At 42.1% G+C, this 18,576-nt stretch overlaps 1 protein-coding gene across 1 annotated transcript in view; it reads left to right on the forward strand.

The window, feature by feature from the left end:
• LOC134022223 (collagen alpha-1(XIII) chain-like) overlaps nt 1-18,122 on the forward strand; it is a 37,765-nt gene extending 19,643 nt beyond the window's left edge. Inside the window, exons 17-40 of the mRNA XM_062463568.1 lie at nt 400-426; nt 4,005-4,049; nt 5,088-5,123; nt 5,227-5,280; nt 6,052-6,138; nt 6,258-6,284; nt 6,693-6,728; nt 6,932-6,988; nt 7,085-7,108; nt 7,233-7,286; nt 7,436-7,480; nt 7,636-7,770; nt 8,434-8,505; nt 8,732-8,776; nt 9,046-9,096; nt 9,251-9,277; nt 9,427-9,513; nt 10,407-10,442; nt 11,429-11,482; nt 11,601-11,654; nt 11,831-11,866; nt 14,221-14,307; nt 16,414-16,452; nt 16,618-18,122. Coding sequence (XP_062319552.1) covers nt 400-426; nt 4,005-4,049; nt 5,088-5,123; nt 5,227-5,280; nt 6,052-6,138; nt 6,258-6,284; nt 6,693-6,728; nt 6,932-6,988; nt 7,085-7,108; nt 7,233-7,286; nt 7,436-7,480; nt 7,636-7,770; nt 8,434-8,505; nt 8,732-8,776; nt 9,046-9,096; nt 9,251-9,277; nt 9,427-9,513; nt 10,407-10,442; nt 11,429-11,482; nt 11,601-11,654; nt 11,831-11,866; nt 14,221-14,307; nt 16,414-16,452; nt 16,618-16,620 — 1,218 coding nt within the window. The 3' untranslated portion in view covers nt 16,621-18,122. The remainder of the gene's footprint in view (nt 1-399; nt 427-4,004; nt 4,050-5,087; nt 5,124-5,226; nt 5,281-6,051; nt 6,139-6,257; nt 6,285-6,692; nt 6,729-6,931; nt 6,989-7,084; nt 7,109-7,232; nt 7,287-7,435; nt 7,481-7,635; nt 7,771-8,433; nt 8,506-8,731; nt 8,777-9,045; nt 9,097-9,250; nt 9,278-9,426; nt 9,514-10,406; nt 10,443-11,428; nt 11,483-11,600; nt 11,655-11,830; nt 11,867-14,220; nt 14,308-16,413; nt 16,453-16,617) is intronic.
• Nucleotides 18,123-18,576: the final 454 nt, after the last annotated feature.

The raw sequence follows: 18,576 nt of genomic DNA on the forward strand, positions 1-18,576 counted from the left end.
TCAGAAATCAGTAACATAGAGTTTTAGATATTGTCTTGCACAATGCTGTCACAACCTCTCTTTTTACTCTGCTTAACATCCACTAATCCACTTTTACAGCACAGCATTAAGGACTATTAGGGCTTCATATTGCTTTCACAGAGTATTGCACCATCTAGTGGAACACTGAAGGATTATGACATTTATCGCAACAAAGTGAAAATATTGTGGTTTGGCAGTCTTTATTATGTCCCAAACTATGAGTTAATAATGAGAGAAAAGATCAGAGAGAGATAACAACTGTGTCATCTTCTCTCTCCAACAGCAAATACACTTCTAGTCAGAGCAGGAACTGTAGATGAAACTGAACTAATGATCGTAGTCATCTCATTTGTGTTTATTTGTCTTTTTCTCATATAGGGACCAAAGGGTGACATAGGGGGAAAGGTAAGATACATTACTTATGTCACTCTCACATTTTTTTTAATCTTTGGCTCTCTCTTTCCATTTGTCTTTCTCCTTCTCAATCTTTAGCTTGTCTGAAATGAATCTGAAACACATAACAAACTAGAAGCTTGGAATGAGTCAGGTTTAATTGGATTCACAGACAGGTTTGATTGAGTTTACAGACTGCTAGTCACAAAGGGAATCCTCCAAACTGTCAAAACAAGAGGCCAGAGTTTGGGCAATTTGTTAAGCCTACACCTGCTGAAGCACAAATACACTCCACGGTCTTAGACTACTGTCCATTTCCATGAATTGACTGAATTGTGTCCTCAATCCTCAATGGACGGGAGCCTCCCATTGAAAACACGCCAGTGGGTGTGGAGGTTACGGGTTTGTCGCTAATATCTAACATACACCGGAGGTCTTTATCGTAATCTGCGGACATACACAAACACAGACCCTGATTGGTGGTTTCCTAAGTCTGGGCGAGATATCAGCGCCCTTCAAAAAATACTGTGGCGGCGTGGCTTTGTCCTGTTTTAATTCCTAATTGGTTCAAGTTTGATGGAATATTTGGTTCCACCCGCAACACACCCACCCACCCACCTACACACACACAGACCCCCTACCCTCCTACTTTCCAAGGACCACCATGTTAGATCTCTCAAAGCAGAGAGGCCAAGGCTCGAAGTACCAAGAGTTGTTCTCACAAGGCAATTTATGTTGCCTGCCTTCAGGCTCGTGGCAGAAACAGAGGCCTTATTTCCCCTGGTGCCATCCGCTGTCTGTTGCTTTCTTCTCTGATTCAGACGCTGTAGCGCTCTTGGTTTTGTTCTCACCACTTCCTAAGACGAGGAAAAGCTTAAGGATCATCATGATCCTCAAGTTTTGGGCTTCGCAACCTGTAACCTTCTCCGATGACGTTTGACCTTAAATTGGCCCCTTTCACAAGTCTTAGGTCCATGTGATGGACAGGGAAGGAAAATAGAAAGAGACAAAAAGACAGAGACTGAAGATTCTGGAACACATGTCTGGTGGATGGATGGTCACTTGTCTCTCTCTCTGCCTCATACCGACTTTGCCATCCCGGAGTTTTGTCCAACCTGTTACCATGGTAAACGCTCCCATTGCTGCGGTAGCCCCGGCGTGTGTTATACCCATTAGACCCTACATATGGAGAGATCGAGGGAGGAAAGGAAGGAACGGGAGGAAAGCGAGGGGGAAAAACACTCAAAGAGGAGGCAGCATTTCGAAGAACACGGCAACGAAGGGAGAGAATGGCTTTTATTGTTTTATTATAAAGAGAAATTGCTTTCACAGTCCAATTCATTCAAGCTGCGGTGTATTCACCTAAGGATTTGAGGTTTGCTTGGCTCTTGGGACCTTCTAAATGTATACCACAATGTTGGATCAGACCTAGAGTTCCATTAGCTTTGGACAAAGCAGAGCAGGTAAGGGTTTGTGGCGTCAGTCACTACTCTTAATATCAGCGTGGTGCTAACCACAAGTCTGACTGTAGTCTTCTACATCTAAAGACTACAGAACTTTAAGAGCCAATCACTGAAGTCAATACTGGCATGTCTAGACTCAGAGGAAGCAGACAGGACCACTCTACTGGACCACCATTATGGTAAAACACTTCACCGTTGATTTAATGAGTCGGTCTTTAAAAGGACCCTGTTTTAATACATCCCGTGAGTCAGAACTGTGTGGGCACTCATAGACTCTCAGGACAGGAGGAATGGATGGCTGAAATAAAAAGGAGAAGGTGGATAATGTGTACAGGGCGGAGTGGGGGGGACGGAAGGGAAAAGGTGTGTGGGTAAGTGGGTTTAGCCAAAAGTAGCGCTTCATCGACAGACTGGCTTTTTTTTGCCAACTGTCTGCGCTACCTCTGTCAACATCGGAGAGATATAGCTACACAGCTGGAGAGGACATTAGGATGGGGGGGGGAGACTGCAATTAGGAGCTTTGCTCACCCACCACGTCCTGAAATACTGCTCTCGATGAATGAAGACGAATGCCTCAAAGGGTTCTGTGGTCGCTGTGTTTTCTTCCCATACAGTCTGTTAAATTAGTTACGGAGGGAATTAGTGCATCGTTTCATAAATGACCCGTTATTCTAATATTGTTCAATGCCAGCAATTAAAGCTTTTTTTCACTTTAATTCCATTTTTACGGGTCCCAGTGGCACAAAGCCGCTTCATGTTTCAGTGTTTACCACGATAATGAACAGCTAGCTTCCTACAAAGTAATTATGGAAACACTGTAAGAAAGCTCCCAATTTATAACTCTATTTCATGCTACTTGCATGACAATGATAGTCTGAGCTGGCAAGAGCACAAACAGAGTTGGGGAGGCTGGGGTGTGGTACGGTATGGGTGGGATCATTAGTAGCTTCTATCCACTATCCACTGACGGATGATGTGTCCTTTCCCCCTGGACCCCTTGGTACATTTCCTGTGAACTGGAAAGGCCATGTCCGCATGGTTCAAATGAAGGGATTAGTGAATTGATAAATCACTGCAAAGGCATGACAGTCAACAGATTACACCCGCGCCCAAGCCCATTGGGTGTGCACGCAAACACACACATATCTACAAGCATGTGAGCAGGCTATGCATATCCACTGCTAAGCACACACACACACACACACACAACACACACACACACCGGTGTTAAAATAGAAGCAGGGCGTGGGGAGAGATGATGACGAGGGCGGATCAGTGAGCAGACGGGAGGAATGGTGCAAGCTGATTGGAGCAGGAGATCAAATGATCCCCTGTTTCCTGTTCAGAAGCTTGGCGATTCGGGGGGCCTCCGAGGGCCCCCTCCGCATGATTAGAGCCGTCACCGGTCCCATCCCCCGAGGAGGTTCAGGGCTTCGGAGGGATGGCAGGGAGGGGATGGGGGGGGTCTGACAACGCTTTCATCTTCCCAGATAGCAAGGGACTCAATCGGACACCCTATCCCACACACCGACCCCCGTCCCCCTCCCCAACAGGTGGGTGTGAAAGTGATCACGAGGGGTTCCTAGGGGGTCCGGTCTCCGGCACTGCACCCCTCCCCGCAGCCGCTACCTCCAACCCCCTTGAGGATGGACATGGCACCCCCCCCCCCCGCTCCCCGTCCTTGCTCACCCTCCCTCTCTCTGTGCCCTAACCACAACACCTGTTAGGGGCTCCGGCAGAAATGCACTTGTTGAGCGTCTGTCGGGGGTGGTGGGAGTTCCATGGGCAAGGACGGGGCAACGCAGGTTGCCAACTCGCCATCTGCCACTTGCCATCTCGGTCAGACTCGAAGGAGTCAGGGTTGTCAGCTTTTCTCCCTCTCTGCCAGAGACGTGCCGCCAATCTAACCGCCCTCTATTACCTCACCCTTTGTTCAAAGGAATTGTTTTGTAGATACTAGCCGTACGTTTTCGCGACACAGTATTTGCATGTTACCGTGTGACAGCAATGTGTTCCTTTGTTCGGACTACTCGCATGCCCTGTGTCGCAGAGACAGGAGTACAACCCTCTTACAGTGCATCATGGCTCTCCCATATTACCTGATGTCCATTATTTATACTCTCTTAGGGGGAATTTGGACTGCCAGGAATGCCAGGGAAACAAGGGTTAAAGGTAGTTCACCTTTTGCAAGTAGCCCCCCTCCCTAATGCCTGACCTACAGTATACCTGAGAGAACCATGTATCTAAAATGATGTTAGTCGAGGAAATCCAAAGGATACTTTCTCCTAATGGTGTGCCATTAATGTTATTGTTCCTGCTTTACTGTATGTATGTACTGTACATATTCCATACCTTATAAATCGCTCTGGATAAGAGCGTCTGCTAAATGACTAAATGTATAAAGTATTTTCCATGCCCTGATATGTCCCCCATTAATAACTTTATGCTAACTAAACACGTGTGATGAAGCTAATAGAAAATGTAGAACATCGGTTCATTAAGAGCGACATACTTACCGCTTAAAAATGCGGTTTTAGATTCATTCCTGAACAGCCCATATTCATTTCGCGGAGAGAAACTTGAGGGATACATGCATTCCCCTAAGAATAATTCCCCTATTTCTCATAAAGACGGAATTCAGATCCAAGCCACGCCATATAGTATCCTGTAGATCTAATGTCATTAGAAAGCGCAAAGCATCCCTGGCATTGGGTTCTGCCCCTTGTGGTCACAGCTGTTGCCGTGCGTCACCCCCCGTGCATCTACTAGTTAATCAAGCCAACGAAAGTGTACAATTAGCAGACAGATGAATTAAATAACTCTGGTGAGCTCCAAGCTGTTTATAGACAGCAATTGTAGAGGGTTAATTGTCTTGCGGTGGACCAAGAGCTCTGGAAGGATGGCAGTCAAGCCCCAGTTTCATGCCCAAACCAAGATGTCGCTGTTTGCATGTGTAGAACGAAACGTGTCGGCGTCTCTGTGGCTCTTGAGTGTGGAGTGTGCATGGATCATCAATGCATGGTCTTTTAAGACCCATGGAGGAATCACGAGCCTGTGGTCTGTGATCAAAAGATGTCTGCTAAGTGTATCCCGGCATGCCGTCGGTGTAACTAACGGAAATGCAGGACAGAGCTTTCAATTCGCTTCTTTCTTCTTTTCCCCTCTCTTTTTCCCTCCTCTTTTGACCTCTGCGCCCTCTCTTCCCTGTAGGGGGAGTCAGGTTTTCCCGGCACCCCTGGACTCAAGGTAAATCGGTGTGAAATGTTATACTGTAGTCTGTAGTCGTTTACGCCCGTGAAACCACCTAAGTCCAGGTGTCCTGATTCCTTCCCTGTCTGATTCTGTAAAGGGTCAGGCTGGCACCCATGGTATTCCTGGTATACCTGGCAAGAGGGGCTACAGGGTAGGCTTAGCATGGAATGTGCGTTGTACATGTTGTGCTGTCCATGTGTCAATCACCTGTGTTTCCATAGCAACTTCACCTCCATCAAGCTTGTGGTCTCATTGTTTGTCGGGGGGATTGAATTGCACTTCCATTAAAGTTTGGTCGGGATTAGCGTATTTTTTACTTGCCCTCTCTCTATCACTCTGCGGAATTGGCTTTTGTGGAATCGCTTTGATCTTTGTGTTAGCACCGAAATAATCCAGTTCTTTATTGGCTAGTCCTAATATAGCCAGCTATGTGTGGTTGGCTGGTCCTTCATTAACTGTGTCCCATGTCATGTGAGGACTATTTCCGTGTGTGTGCATGAAATGCACACACACGTGTATTGCTCACATATTATCGTATACATGGAATTTACAGGGATTTTCACTTTTATGTGAAAATGTCCTCATGCTGGTGGGAATTGTTCTATGGCGGTATGAGGGTATTAACATGTTATGTATGTTTGTGCCTACATACAACTACATTTAAACATCGTATTGAGCTGTCGTTTTGTGTCACTGTCATTGTCACCTACACGATGATTGAATCAAAATCATCTGATTTTAATCACTGTCGAGCCATTGTTGTCTGATGTGTCGTGTGTGACCAACCAAACCACAGTGTTGTGCTGTGGCTACAGTAACGTAAAACACACTGTGCAGTACAGATAGAATGTTCCGGGTTTGGATGGTAAATTGTGCGGGACAGTCATTGATGTTTCTACTTATGTCTGGTGTGTGCTAACAGGGTGAGAAAGGGGATCCCAGTCAAGAAGGTACCGGCATCAAAGGGGAACCTGGAACACCAGGACTAGCAGGCTCAGTTGGGCCCAAGGTACAGAATCATTCTGGGAATATCAACTGGGTTATTTCCAGTGGAGCTCCATCTCGTCATGGCTGGGTTGAGGGACATCTGGTTGACAAGTGATTTTTAATGATTAAACATCTTTTCAGGGTGACAAAGGAGATCAGGGGCTCAAGGTAAGACCAAAACATGTTACTGCCATTGCAGGAAATGATATTATGCTGTATTAGTGTATAAACAATTGTTATTAATTGCAATCTTATTTTAAATGTAAACTGTTCACCGACATAATTAATTTTCAATTTTCAATGCATTCATTTAGCAGATGCTTTGATCCAAAATGAAATACAGTAGTGCATTTAAAAAATAGAGCATCCCATTTTTGAATCCGAAAATGACATGGAACGGTCTGTATTTGACCAAGCACAGTGCAACAAAAACATCCCTAAAAGAGTGCTGAATAACATCTCAATTGCAATATAACATAGTACAATGCAACAAAAACGTTGTCATATCTTAAGTGCACCATCATAAACAATCAAGTAGTTTGTAGACTAACTGTATTACACCTGCTTGGCCACTAGGGAGAGTCAGGACCCGAGGGGCCATCTGGACCAAGAGTAAGTCAAGATCTCTGTCAAGGGTTCTGTTTACATTTAGTGATGTCTTCTGGATGCAGCACATACCGGACAGTATTTATGCTGAATTCAAAAGACTGTGTTGCTCTAATTGGTCATCTGTAAAATTTGCTGTTAGATTACGAGTAATGTACTCTAGTAGCCAAACTATTGGACTGTAATTGTATTCTTGGCAATTGATCTAGGGACCTCCAGGTCCAACGGGAGAACCAGGAAAAGCAGAAATCCTGAACAATGAAAATGTACGTCACCAACCATTCCATTGCTTGTCATATATTGATACAGTACTTTGTAACAGGATAACAACATAATTTATATAAATGTGTTTTCATCCTTAGGATATTCGAAATGTACCTATGATGGTGAGTGCTCTTGGTTTTTCTAATGTTTCTAAAGTTTTCAATGTACTGTTTAAGCTGAATTGTTTTGACTGTTATTGTTTGAAATGTTTCTATTTTTAACTTATATACATTCTCATCTCATCAGGGCCCTCCCGGACTACCTGGCCCTCCAGGCATAGCTGGTCTTTCTGGCACCAAGGTAGGACCTTCCTGAAGTTACCCCCCCACATGATGTAGTTTCATCCCACACTATTTTATTTTGATACAATTCACACCAGTTGCCATTGAGATTACGATAAATTAAGTACATGCTTTTACTGGTTACTGACAACTCTTTGACTTTCTAAGGGTGAAGTTGGTTTGCCAGGTCCGCCTGGTCTTGATGGAGAGAAGGTGAGTGATGGGGACACACTTCTATGGCTGGAATTTGGAGAGATGAACATGGTCCAGACTGACAATTAGAAAGAAAAAGATCATTTAATGACGACAACAAGCGACAAGAGATGATGCGATGCAACGACAGCAAATATTTGGTGTGTGTTTCTCAGGGCCCCAGAGGGAAGCCCGGTGATATGGGTCCTGCCGGCCCCACAGGTCCTGAGGGCGCCAGAGGGGAAGGAGGCCTTATGGGCTACCCAGGACCCAAGGGAGATAAGGGGGACTCGGGTCCCTCTGGATCGCCTGTGAGTGGCTGGAGAACCACAGCAGAATCACAAACCCCCAACAAACCTCACCATGACACACTTCAATCACACACTACACTCAGACCAGACCAGAGCCAGACCATTAGTTGGGTCTTTCATGAACTACAGGGGATGGCTGCCTTAAGCTTTCTAGGACACCCTCTAATTATTTATCTAGAGGCCGTGTACGACAGTGGGCCCAGTACTAAAGGTGGAACTGAAGGTTAATGCATCGGTGCATGGATCCCAGCTATGTTTCTTAGTAAAACTAGGCTACCACTTGAACAGTTGGCAGATTCATGTCCTGCTTTGTGGGTATGGTTGTGCTATTGAGGAAACAATACAGAACGTATCTGTAAAGTGAAAGGAGAAAATCATCTTAGCGCTTCATCTTGAGCAGTCTGAGTTTCTAGATATAGTAAAAGAAATGGGCAGCATTGCGTCCCTTAATGCTCATCACTACTGACAGAACGAGGCAATTCCAAAATATTTGGCTTCAAAGAACTATTTTAAAGTCATGATATCAACAAAGAAATTGCAAATCCTTGAATCCTTCATTGATAAAATTGATGGTATGAAAATTAACCCAAACTCAACAAACCCTAATTGAATCTTCCGTCCAATATTTTAACTTGTATCTCCACCCCGTTCCTTATCCTGTAGGGTTTAGATGGGCCCACGGGGGAGAAGGGGGTTTCAGGGACCCCAGGCCCCATTGGATTACCAGGCTCAATGGTACGCAATGGTGCCCCTTAGACTGTCATCCCTGCATGCACTGTCTGACGTGGCAGAGGCACTCAAGGGAACACATGCAGTCATGTCATATCTGTGTTGTTGGTTTATGTGTATGGTGTATGGTGTTTTATTTACCATACACATAGGTAGCTACCTATGTGTATGGGACTGTATTTTATTGGTTATGTTAACTTTGTTTGTGTACCTGCTGTACCTTGCGCTACAGGGTCCGAAAGGAGAGGCAGGGGACAAGGGTGAAAGATCCGATATGGTACGGGTTTGATTCACTTCATGTTCCAAAAACATGCCAACGTTTTAAATCTGTTGATGACCGTCATTTTAAATCCACCTTATAGTAAGGTCAAACTGTTTCCAAATGTTTTCAATACAACTTTGCATGAGTTTCTGGTATGTTAATTAACTTTTCATCTTGGTGAAGCATGGGAGATTAGTTACAGTGTTCCTTTTAGTGGATTAAAACACACTAAATGGGGTAATGTGCTGATATCCTAAACTGCTGTGTTTGTGATTATGTTTCAGGTTTATGGGCCTCCGGGACCTCCAGGGCCCCAAGGACCAGTTGGCCCTGCAGTATGTACAAACCAACATTACAAAGCTAACAGAAAAATCTTTATTCTACTTCTAAGCGATCTTAAAAATCATTTTAAAAAGATGAATGCCTTAGAATATCAGGTATAGCAAATTGATCGACATTTTAACTCACATTCTTCGTTTAACCTCCTAGGGACCTCAAGGACTCTCAGGGCCAAAGGTAAGAATTAACAGGAGGCCTCTGTTTCTGAATCCTTTGGCAGTTGCACTGTACTGTAGTTTGGTCTTAGGACTTCGCAGGGCTTTCTCAAAACATTACAATGACATGAAGTCCATTTGATTTGAGCATGAGTGATTTGTCACTTCTAGGGGGAGCCAGGCATTGGCTTAAGGGGAGAGAAAGGAGCATCTGGTCTGAAAGGCGACAAGGGGGACAGGGGCCATCTTGGACTTCCTGTAAGTACACTGGACTTCCCGTTAATTCCATAGCAGTCAAGTGTATGTGCTGTGGTTTAGATGTGGTGTCTGTCTTGCCATCAACTGTTATCTGTTCAACTAAACCATCTTGTTCCCAGTTGGAGTTCATGTTGTTGTTTCAGGTTGTTGTGTCAAAACCAAGCAGCATGACTGTCTGACGTTGCCTTTATGTCGCCCTAACTCACCAAGGAAATGTTTAGTGCTCAGTTGTCAAAGTGAATAGGATGGCACAACCTTATTCACAGAATAATTTAAATCACTCATTTCAGTTTCAACAATATAATGAGGAATCTACTGTACATAAGAGACTGTAAATGTTTGTTTTTGTCTATGGAGAAATTGGTAAATAAGTATTGGATTCTGCACAATCATTCATGTACAGAATATCTTGAAAGTGATCATGTTCCTTTTTCAATGTATGGTATGGGGTTTCTCTATTCTTAACTTCTGATTTACTTTCTTGGGGCCAAAGATCCCTTCATGTTCTAGTCACACAAATTAATAGCACAGTAACTCCTTTTGTGTAAAACAAGAAGAGAGAAGCAGTAAAGCATTTAGTAGATCTACAGCACTATTAAGTATTGCACTTTTTCAGATTGTGCCTCCAGGGACAATATTGATACGAATCAGTTACAATCAATTGCTTGAGGAAAAAAGGAGTTACTGACAATCACTATTTCTCACTTCATCACCAATACCATCACCCTTCATCCAAAACTGAATGTTGTTTTTAGAAAAAGTCACGAGTCACAGCTTCACTCACTCACCCCCCCAACCCTCACCCTCTCCACACCTCCTCCATCCCTCCCCTTTTCCTTCCTCCCACCATCTCTCCATCATCTCTGCTCTCTAACTGTGTACACACTGTCCAGGGGGCTCATGGGTTAGACGGCAGACCAGGTCCAGTGGTGAGTGGCGCAAGTCCTGTACCGGCCCCCCCTCCTCTTCTCCTCCTCCTCCATTCCTCCTTGTTCTCTCCTTCCCCTCTCCACTCCTCCACAGCTCACCCGTCTGTGCTGCTGTCTTGTCTGCCTGTCTGTCGGCTTGCTTTTCTGACATCCTCTCCAGCTTGTCCTGTCTCTCTTCCAAGTTCTATGCAAAGAAATCGGTATTGCTTAGACAACGTTGAGAGGTCGCATTGGCATAGGAAATATGGTCACGTGGTTATCCCTAAAAAAGGATGAGAGTGAGATAATATCATAATAATATCTCATAAGTGTTTTCGACTTGCATGTGCACACAGATAGGACTACTCTACTCCTCCTGCACATCGCCTCACTGTCCAAAACACAGTGTTGTGCCCGAATCTACTTCAATGCGACACCTCACGAATGTCTAAACCATATCTGACTTCCCTCCACTACGAACGTTAGCCCAGTCGTGGACTGTGCACCTTCAGATCTGGCCCTGTGATGTCATACTGTACCAGAGAAGCATGCTGGGATGCCTGCGCTGCATGTTGATCATGCGTAGTCTGTACAGTAGGGCAGAATGGCTCCCTGTGGCTGTATGCTCTACGTACTCTGTATGACTGAGATGCGAGGTCCTCCTGAGTTCTACAAGGAGAGAGAGAGCTGTGGCACATTGATTCTCTTTTTTCCCAATTGATTTCTTCCCTTTTTTGTGACGGTTTGTCTTTTAACTCAACAAGCTTGTTGTTAATCCTGGAATCATTGTTTACTCCTGCATTAATGAATGGATTGGTAATCAATGATGTAAAGATAATAAGTTAATAGACTGAAAGTCCTAAAGCCGGATGAGTTAATTCCAAAGGCCCCAACAAGCTTATTGATCTATTGATAACTGAGAATTGTAATAATGCCTTTATTTTTAATATTTCCCTACTGTAACATTTATATTCACTTATGGTTCTGCCTTTTTCCAACCTCCAAAGGGTCTGATCGGACCAGTGGGTGTAGCAGGGCCAGCAGGACCAAAGGGAGAGAGAGTAAATACACACACACACACACACTGTTTCTCACACACACTCTCTGATTCTCTCTTTGATTACCATGTTTTGGTTTGGTATAAATAATAATGTATTGGTCCTCTTTCTGTGAATGTAGGCTGTGAAGGGAGACACAGGAGTACCAGGACCAATTGGGCCTCAAGGCATCCCTGTAAGTAGCCTACACAACATTACTGCATAGGTCATATAAAAGCAACTCAAGATGTTCATATCGTATGTAACAGCATTCCCAGACAAATGTAAGAGTTTCATATTTGAGCTTCAATTAATCTACATTATACAATTTATAACCCAATCATTTATATTGGGTTTTATTTTCTCTTACAGGGTTTAGTAGGACCACAAGGATTTAAAGGAAATCGGGTAAGATACTGCTTATAAAATGTCTATCTTTTAATACTCCTAGAATTAGCCCAGTGTATGTTTATATTTTTAACTAAATTATGCTACAAGGGCTTTAGCTAATGTAAGATGCATTGATGTAGTACAGTGTTATGTTCTCTCTTGGTTTGGTTAGCCTCTTGTTGAATGTTAGTGGTTCATGTTAGTCTAGCTGGGCAGGACCAGGGTGGGTTCAAAGGCTCACTTGAGTGGTGAAACTGAATCCAAATGGTAATGTGAATATCAATTAGCACAGCATTCTGTTTTAATGGATGTTCAGATACTCCAGTACAGAACTACTCTTTGATGATGGTTGAATGGTTAGGAGAAAATGTGTATTTTGTGATTCAATATGTCATACTTTTCGTGTTGCCCTTTTGAAATACTTTTAATGTATTTTGCAGTGGCTTTTTTCATTTTAATGTGTGGAAATTAAGAGATATATGCAGAGATGGAAAGGTTAAATAAAAATGTTATATTATACTGAGTATTGATCAAGTAATTTTGAACGACAGACTGTGCACACCATTGGTGAATAATGCACATATATTTTCTTAAGAATTAGATATACAATTATCAACTGCATGTTATACATTTTAGCAATGTCTTTGGTCATTTGATGATTTTTCAAGAGGAAATTAATCCGGTCTGGTTAAAAGCCCTGCAAATTAAAAAGCAGGTTTTTATATCAATATGCCAGTGTGCTAAAAGTATCTGTTTTTCAATGTCCATATACCCTCCCTCTAAGAGAATGTCTGTTTCCCTCCCATTAACCTTTGACTGTCTTAATATTCTGACTCCCACCTTGGAAGCCACGACATATCAACCTTCTCAGCACTTTCAACTGTTCTCATGTCGGCAGAAAAAAAAAATCGATGTATTCAGTCAGCACTAATGCATAGCAGTGATGCATACTGTATCTATAACACATACATATACTGCATTGCTGCAACAAATGTGTTTTTCAAAACCAAGAATACAACTAATGAAGATGGCCAATACAGAGTAGTATATATACAGTATGTTCAGGTTTCCCCCGACTCCAGTTGAAGGTGCTGTAGAGATGGCTATGAGTTTGTGGTGCTGTTTTTACTCTTTGTCCTGTCTTTCTCTGTTTCCGCAGGTCTTCCTATCCCCTTTTCCTCCCCTCCACCCTGCTCTGTATCCCGGGGCTCTTTTTTTGCCGGGGTCGCCCTCTCTCCCTCTCACAAACTCTGGCCTCCTGCTCCTCCTCCTGCACTCTAATGTCATAGTCCCGGGTTAATATTCCTCCTCCTTCTCCTCTTCCCACTTACCTCCCTGCAACCTTCCCTGTAATCTCTTCCTGTGATCTCTCCTCTTGGCTGACAAGTCATACTCTCTCAGCATTGCCACAGCATTAGACCATCCTGGTAGGTGATTCTACCGCACATGTGATGTTGAGGCAAGGGTGTGAGTCTGTTGCTTGTCAGGAAGAGGATCACCATTTTCCAAATCCTGTTCCTTCTTGAACATTATTTAAATAAGATGCCATAAGTTCCTTGGCCTTGGTGAGCAGATTTTTAAGTATTCTTTAGTCTTGAAGTATTTAGTTTACATTTATATACTTTTTTTTTTAATAAGTATATATTTGCTATTTTTACTTAAATTCAAAGACTATAAGATGTATACTAGAAACATCTATACACAGTATTTAAAGGGATACAAACAAAAAATGCAGCTGGTCATTTAATTTATTTAATGATTTAAGAATTTTTAAGTAGGGTTTTGCAAACAGTAACTTCTTATTGATAATGGTTTTGGTTGATAATATATAATGGTCCTTCATTTTGTTCATACAATGCAAAATTATAAGCAACACATGAGTCTAGAATGAGCCACATCACAGATGGATCAGTTGTCTGCTCTGTGAAAGAACTAATTACTATTGCTGTCATACTATATATATATCACTTGGCATTTCATTGTTGTCATATGATTTAAACGACATGGCCCAACAGTCTTAGAAATGTTAACTTAAATATAGAATATCATGAGATTAATTGGAGGTTCATAGATTTGTATTTTGTTTTAGAAGTTCTACAGAAACCTGCTCACCAAGAGAACTGGCTCTTTTCCCTTTTCCCTAACTTCCTCAACTTACCATCCCTACAACTAAATTACCCCTACCCTTAATAAACAGTTGTACTGTCCTTTGTAAGCCCCCTAAAGTCCATTACATGTTACTATAATGTGGCCCATCGAAATCTACCTTTAAAAAATGGCCGTATGAAACAAACTATATTATGCTTATAACTGTACCACCAACTAGTTAGGAGGACTAAAGCCTGTCTTTTTGAATGCCCTGTTGTTTGCAGGGAGAGAGGGGCAAGAAAGGCAACAGGGGGGCCAAAGGGGATAAGGGAGACCAAGGAGCACCCGGACTAGATGCCCCCTGTCCGTTGGTATGTCCTGTGTTCAATGTGCAGCCAGACGGCAGAAGGGAGGGCCAGTTCCTCAGTGTGACAGCCTACAGAATGAAACGCCAATGTCTGTACGCTCTGATGTGGACTTCCTTCTGCCTCTGGTTTTGAATGGTGCTAATAAACCTCTGTGGGTTCTGGTCCAAGTGTCCACTAGCGTAACATTGGAGAAGAAGGGCTGGCAGCTCATTTCTGGGTCTTTGCCTTTTGTACTGTCGGTACAAACCTGATTAGGAGTCTGGTAAAAGTGTCAATAAAGTTCCGATAGTGGATGAATCCCCACTGATGGACACTGAGCCATTACCCATTTGAGAGGCTGTTCTTTTCCAGGTTTGAGACTGACAGGAATCAGGCAGTCCCGGTTGACAAGTGGCAGCATCACATCCGCCATTTCTCATTCAGTTGCATCCTCCTCTTACAGCCCTGCATCTGTTTCCTCCTCCTCCCGTCCCTCCCTTCCTTTCAAGCTGTTTCAGATAGAAATCCTTCCTGCTTTCACAAACTCCCAATCCCACTGGTACCTCCCAGGGTGAGCCAGTTCCTGTCAGTCCAGGCAGCCTGCATGTAAAGGCGGGCCTGCTCCTGTAGGGGAGTCCAGTCTACCTGAGGAGTTCCAGCAGGTTCTCCCATCAACCAGCAGAGGGAGCTGCAGCTACTGGAGGGGGTGCAGTGCACAGATATTTATACAGTTGATTTCACAAACAGGGTTTCCGAGGCTTTAAAGGGGAGAAAGGTGAACCGGGCTTGCCAGGCCTGGACGGGCTGGATGCCCCTTGCGCTGTGGTATGGTGTTCTCTCCCTTCCCTATCCAGCATGCTTTGGGCTTCCCATAAACATTCCCCTCACCATCCCCTCTCATTGGCTGCTCCGATAGGGATGAATCACAGGAACAATCATGGCTGCATGGACACTAACTTCTGACTGCCTAATACCTCAATTTTTGTTGTTGCTTAACATAATTTTGTTTAAATCAGTATCTATTTGAATTAATGAATGAATGCATGCATGCCTTTAATAGACCCTTCTAAGTATATGTAGTGCTTGTACAATTTGGATTGTGTGGTTGAAGTTACTAATACAAATTTAAGGCGTATGCTAAATCGAATGTAAAATAGTTCATTTTGAAGATTGACAGTAACTCGCTCATAGCGGGAGCCGTACTAATACTCTACTTTACTTACATCCTTCGTTGCTTCAAGCACCAATTTTCCCAACTTTTCTTACCTCTTGAGGAAACAGGATACCCTGTGGTGTGAACCTGGAACTTTACAGCATCCAGTCTTATCACTGATAAACATACTATTTTATGGATACAGTAAGACGTTACACTTGTGTGGTTAGGGTTAAGCATTACGCCTGTGGGGTTGGGGTAAGTGAGCTTCTATGGTTTGGTTTGTATGACATAAGGTTAAGTATTACCCATGTGTGGTTAACGTAACAACAGTCTAACAATAGTACAGCCAGTAAGGTGTTTGGGACCGATCTCAGAACCCACTGGTTATAAGTGCATTTATTGTACACCTCCCTCACTCATAGCCTGCACGTGCAGGCTGTTTTTATATAACATGTATGTATACAATTGCTTTCTTCAAATTGCTTGCCAAAAATGTATGCTGTATTAAACTGAATGTAGTCAGTCAAGTGGCAATACTCCAGAAACAGTTATAACATTCTTACAAGTCAGAATAAGATGTTTTATACTGATTGTAAGCAGTTCATTACAGTATATTTTGAACAACATTGTTTCAAGCACTTTATTTACTGAACATAATATCACATGCAGTTTGGCTGATGACTGTGGTCCTAAATAATTAAGTAAAGTAAACATCAAAATGTATATGGGAAGTACTTCATTGTCCTTGTGAACACATATAAAGTACAGGCACATACACACACTACATTGTGTCCCAAGTACTATATGTGGAGATGGGTGTGACTGTATAAATCTAGTATAGAAATAATGCTGTACTGTGCTCATACTGACCATTTTGGATCATTTGCAATACTGAACTACATTATTGCAAGGTTGTACTGTTTATTGTTTTCAGTTTCAATAGTATGTGTAACATATTCCATTTCCTTCTTCAGGGAGATGATGGCTTACCAGTACCCGGTTGTTGGAATAAAGTAAGTTGAATTTCAAATAATAAAGGAATTTAACTCTTTGCTGTGGAAACTTTTTGCATCTTGCAAGTATGCATTGCTTGGTTGTGGAAAAATCACATCATCACCTTCTCTAACTCAATTAACGTAATTTAACTTTTTTGCCTTTTTGTTTGTTTTGTCTTGCAGTGACGATAGCTACGGAGTGGCATGTGTTACTGTAGATAGAATATTTATTTTTCTACTTTTTATGTGCTTTCTTATACTGATCAAAAAAACAGAAAAAAAGGCAGAATTTTTGTACAGATTTCTGTGTATTTTAGTACTTATAATGTTTCTGTATGGGATTTTATATCTATGCATTATTTTAACATGTTTAAATAAGGAAGAATTCTAAAGAGGCTGCATACATATGCATGATATTTGTGCATAATGTAAAGTTGATATTGCCTATTAACTTATTTTATCGTGTTTTGTTGACGTTGTAACAGACCATGCTGCACTGAACTGTGGGGCTGGAAAGATGAAGTGTTGGCTTTTAAAATTCCTAGTTGAACCCTGTTTCTAGAGATACAGATGTCCTCAATTAACAAGCACAGCAAATAAGTACAGTAATGATGTTGTTTATCACACTTTCAACTGGCCAGTGACAGATAGCACTGTTTTTAGTCTGCACTGTACAGGTAAAAACCATTTGCTAAATTGATTATTCCCATATGCTTACATTGCTTGAATAGGATACAATTTAGGTCCATGGTGTACCAGAATAACACAACTTGCCGGTATCTGAAAACAAGGACATTTTTATCTTGTAAAGTGGAGTTCAACTTAGACTGCTTGACCATAAGATTATTATGTTGTTTCTACCAAAGCAGGCATAAGAAAATTAAACAAAATATTATGCATTCAATTGTACAGCCAGAAACCAAACACATTCTAAGCTATAAATGCAACCTTACCAGCCTCAATTTGTTCAAGTTATCTGCATATAGTTTTTATCCAATCTAAGGGGCAGCCACCTTCTGCATTTTGACTATCAGGCTATGTTTTTAACCCACATTTGTATTTGTGAACGTTGTCTAAATGTTGACCCATCAAGCTTATTCTTGGATGACTGAAATATTGCTGCTCACCCTTATGGCATGCTGCTGCAATAGCCACATTGCCTGTACACCCAGTGAACCTCATCCATTTATTTATATATGAAGAATGCTAATCACAGACATTATGAAGATTAGATTTGGTAGGTAAGAAATAGATACATTACATGTTTTATCTGAAACTGTTCTACAGAGCAGATCTTGTCTGAGTACCCTTTAACTATGTCATGAGTTGAATCAGTGTTTAAGAAATGGATGAGGGGGATTGCTGTGGAGCTTGGTCCATTAACTGCTGCTCATTGTAAAAAATAAAAAGCTAGGTTTGTGTGTTTGCTCTGCCTGGAAATGTATAGCTAGTTTAAGAGATTGTCAAACTCCCACTGTTGATAAATCCGTCATCAGGTCATCATAGGCCTACAGTACTTTTATATACCTACTTATGCCTTTATCTCTAGTAGCTACACTTATTAATGTATCAAAATTGCCAAAAGTCCATAAGGAATTCTTAAATGTGTACAAATTACTTTCAACTATTTTGTTTATGCATTATTTTCTAAATGACAATCAGAAATAAAAATATACATTTCTAAAGTACTGTACACGCGTGTGCTTAAATGCTCAAAAAGCATGTATCAGTTCCTGTCTTACTACAAAACGGTGTGGAATTCACTGAGTGTGCCTTGCTGCATGAATTGAATGAGTTGCGTGAGGTGAGTCTTTTTATCTTAATATTTGTTGTTCAAGATTCAGTTTTGTAGCCATTATTCATCAAACTTCATCAGTACACTAACAGAAATATTTGTAGTACTGTATTCTATTCATCTCATAGAACCACTGTACGGTATGGTTCCTCTGCACCTTACCTTACTTTGTAATGTGTTCATTCATCGAAAGAGGTTGCTCTCATTAAAATAAATCTGTTGTTTTTTAAAGGGTCAAAATCCTTTCCAACTGGCCAAGAAATAAGGGGCACCAGAGATCTGCCTAGCAATGTTTCTCGAAAAGCTGCCATGAGCAAACTTGAAGACGTTAGGAGGTACCTTTGAGT

Source organism: Osmerus eperlanus, chromosome 6 (genome assembly GCF_963692335.1).
Source record: "Osmerus eperlanus chromosome 6, fOsmEpe2.1, whole genome shotgun sequence".
Taxonomy (NCBI): domain Eukaryota; kingdom Metazoa; phylum Chordata; class Actinopteri; order Osmeriformes; family Osmeridae; genus Osmerus; species Osmerus eperlanus.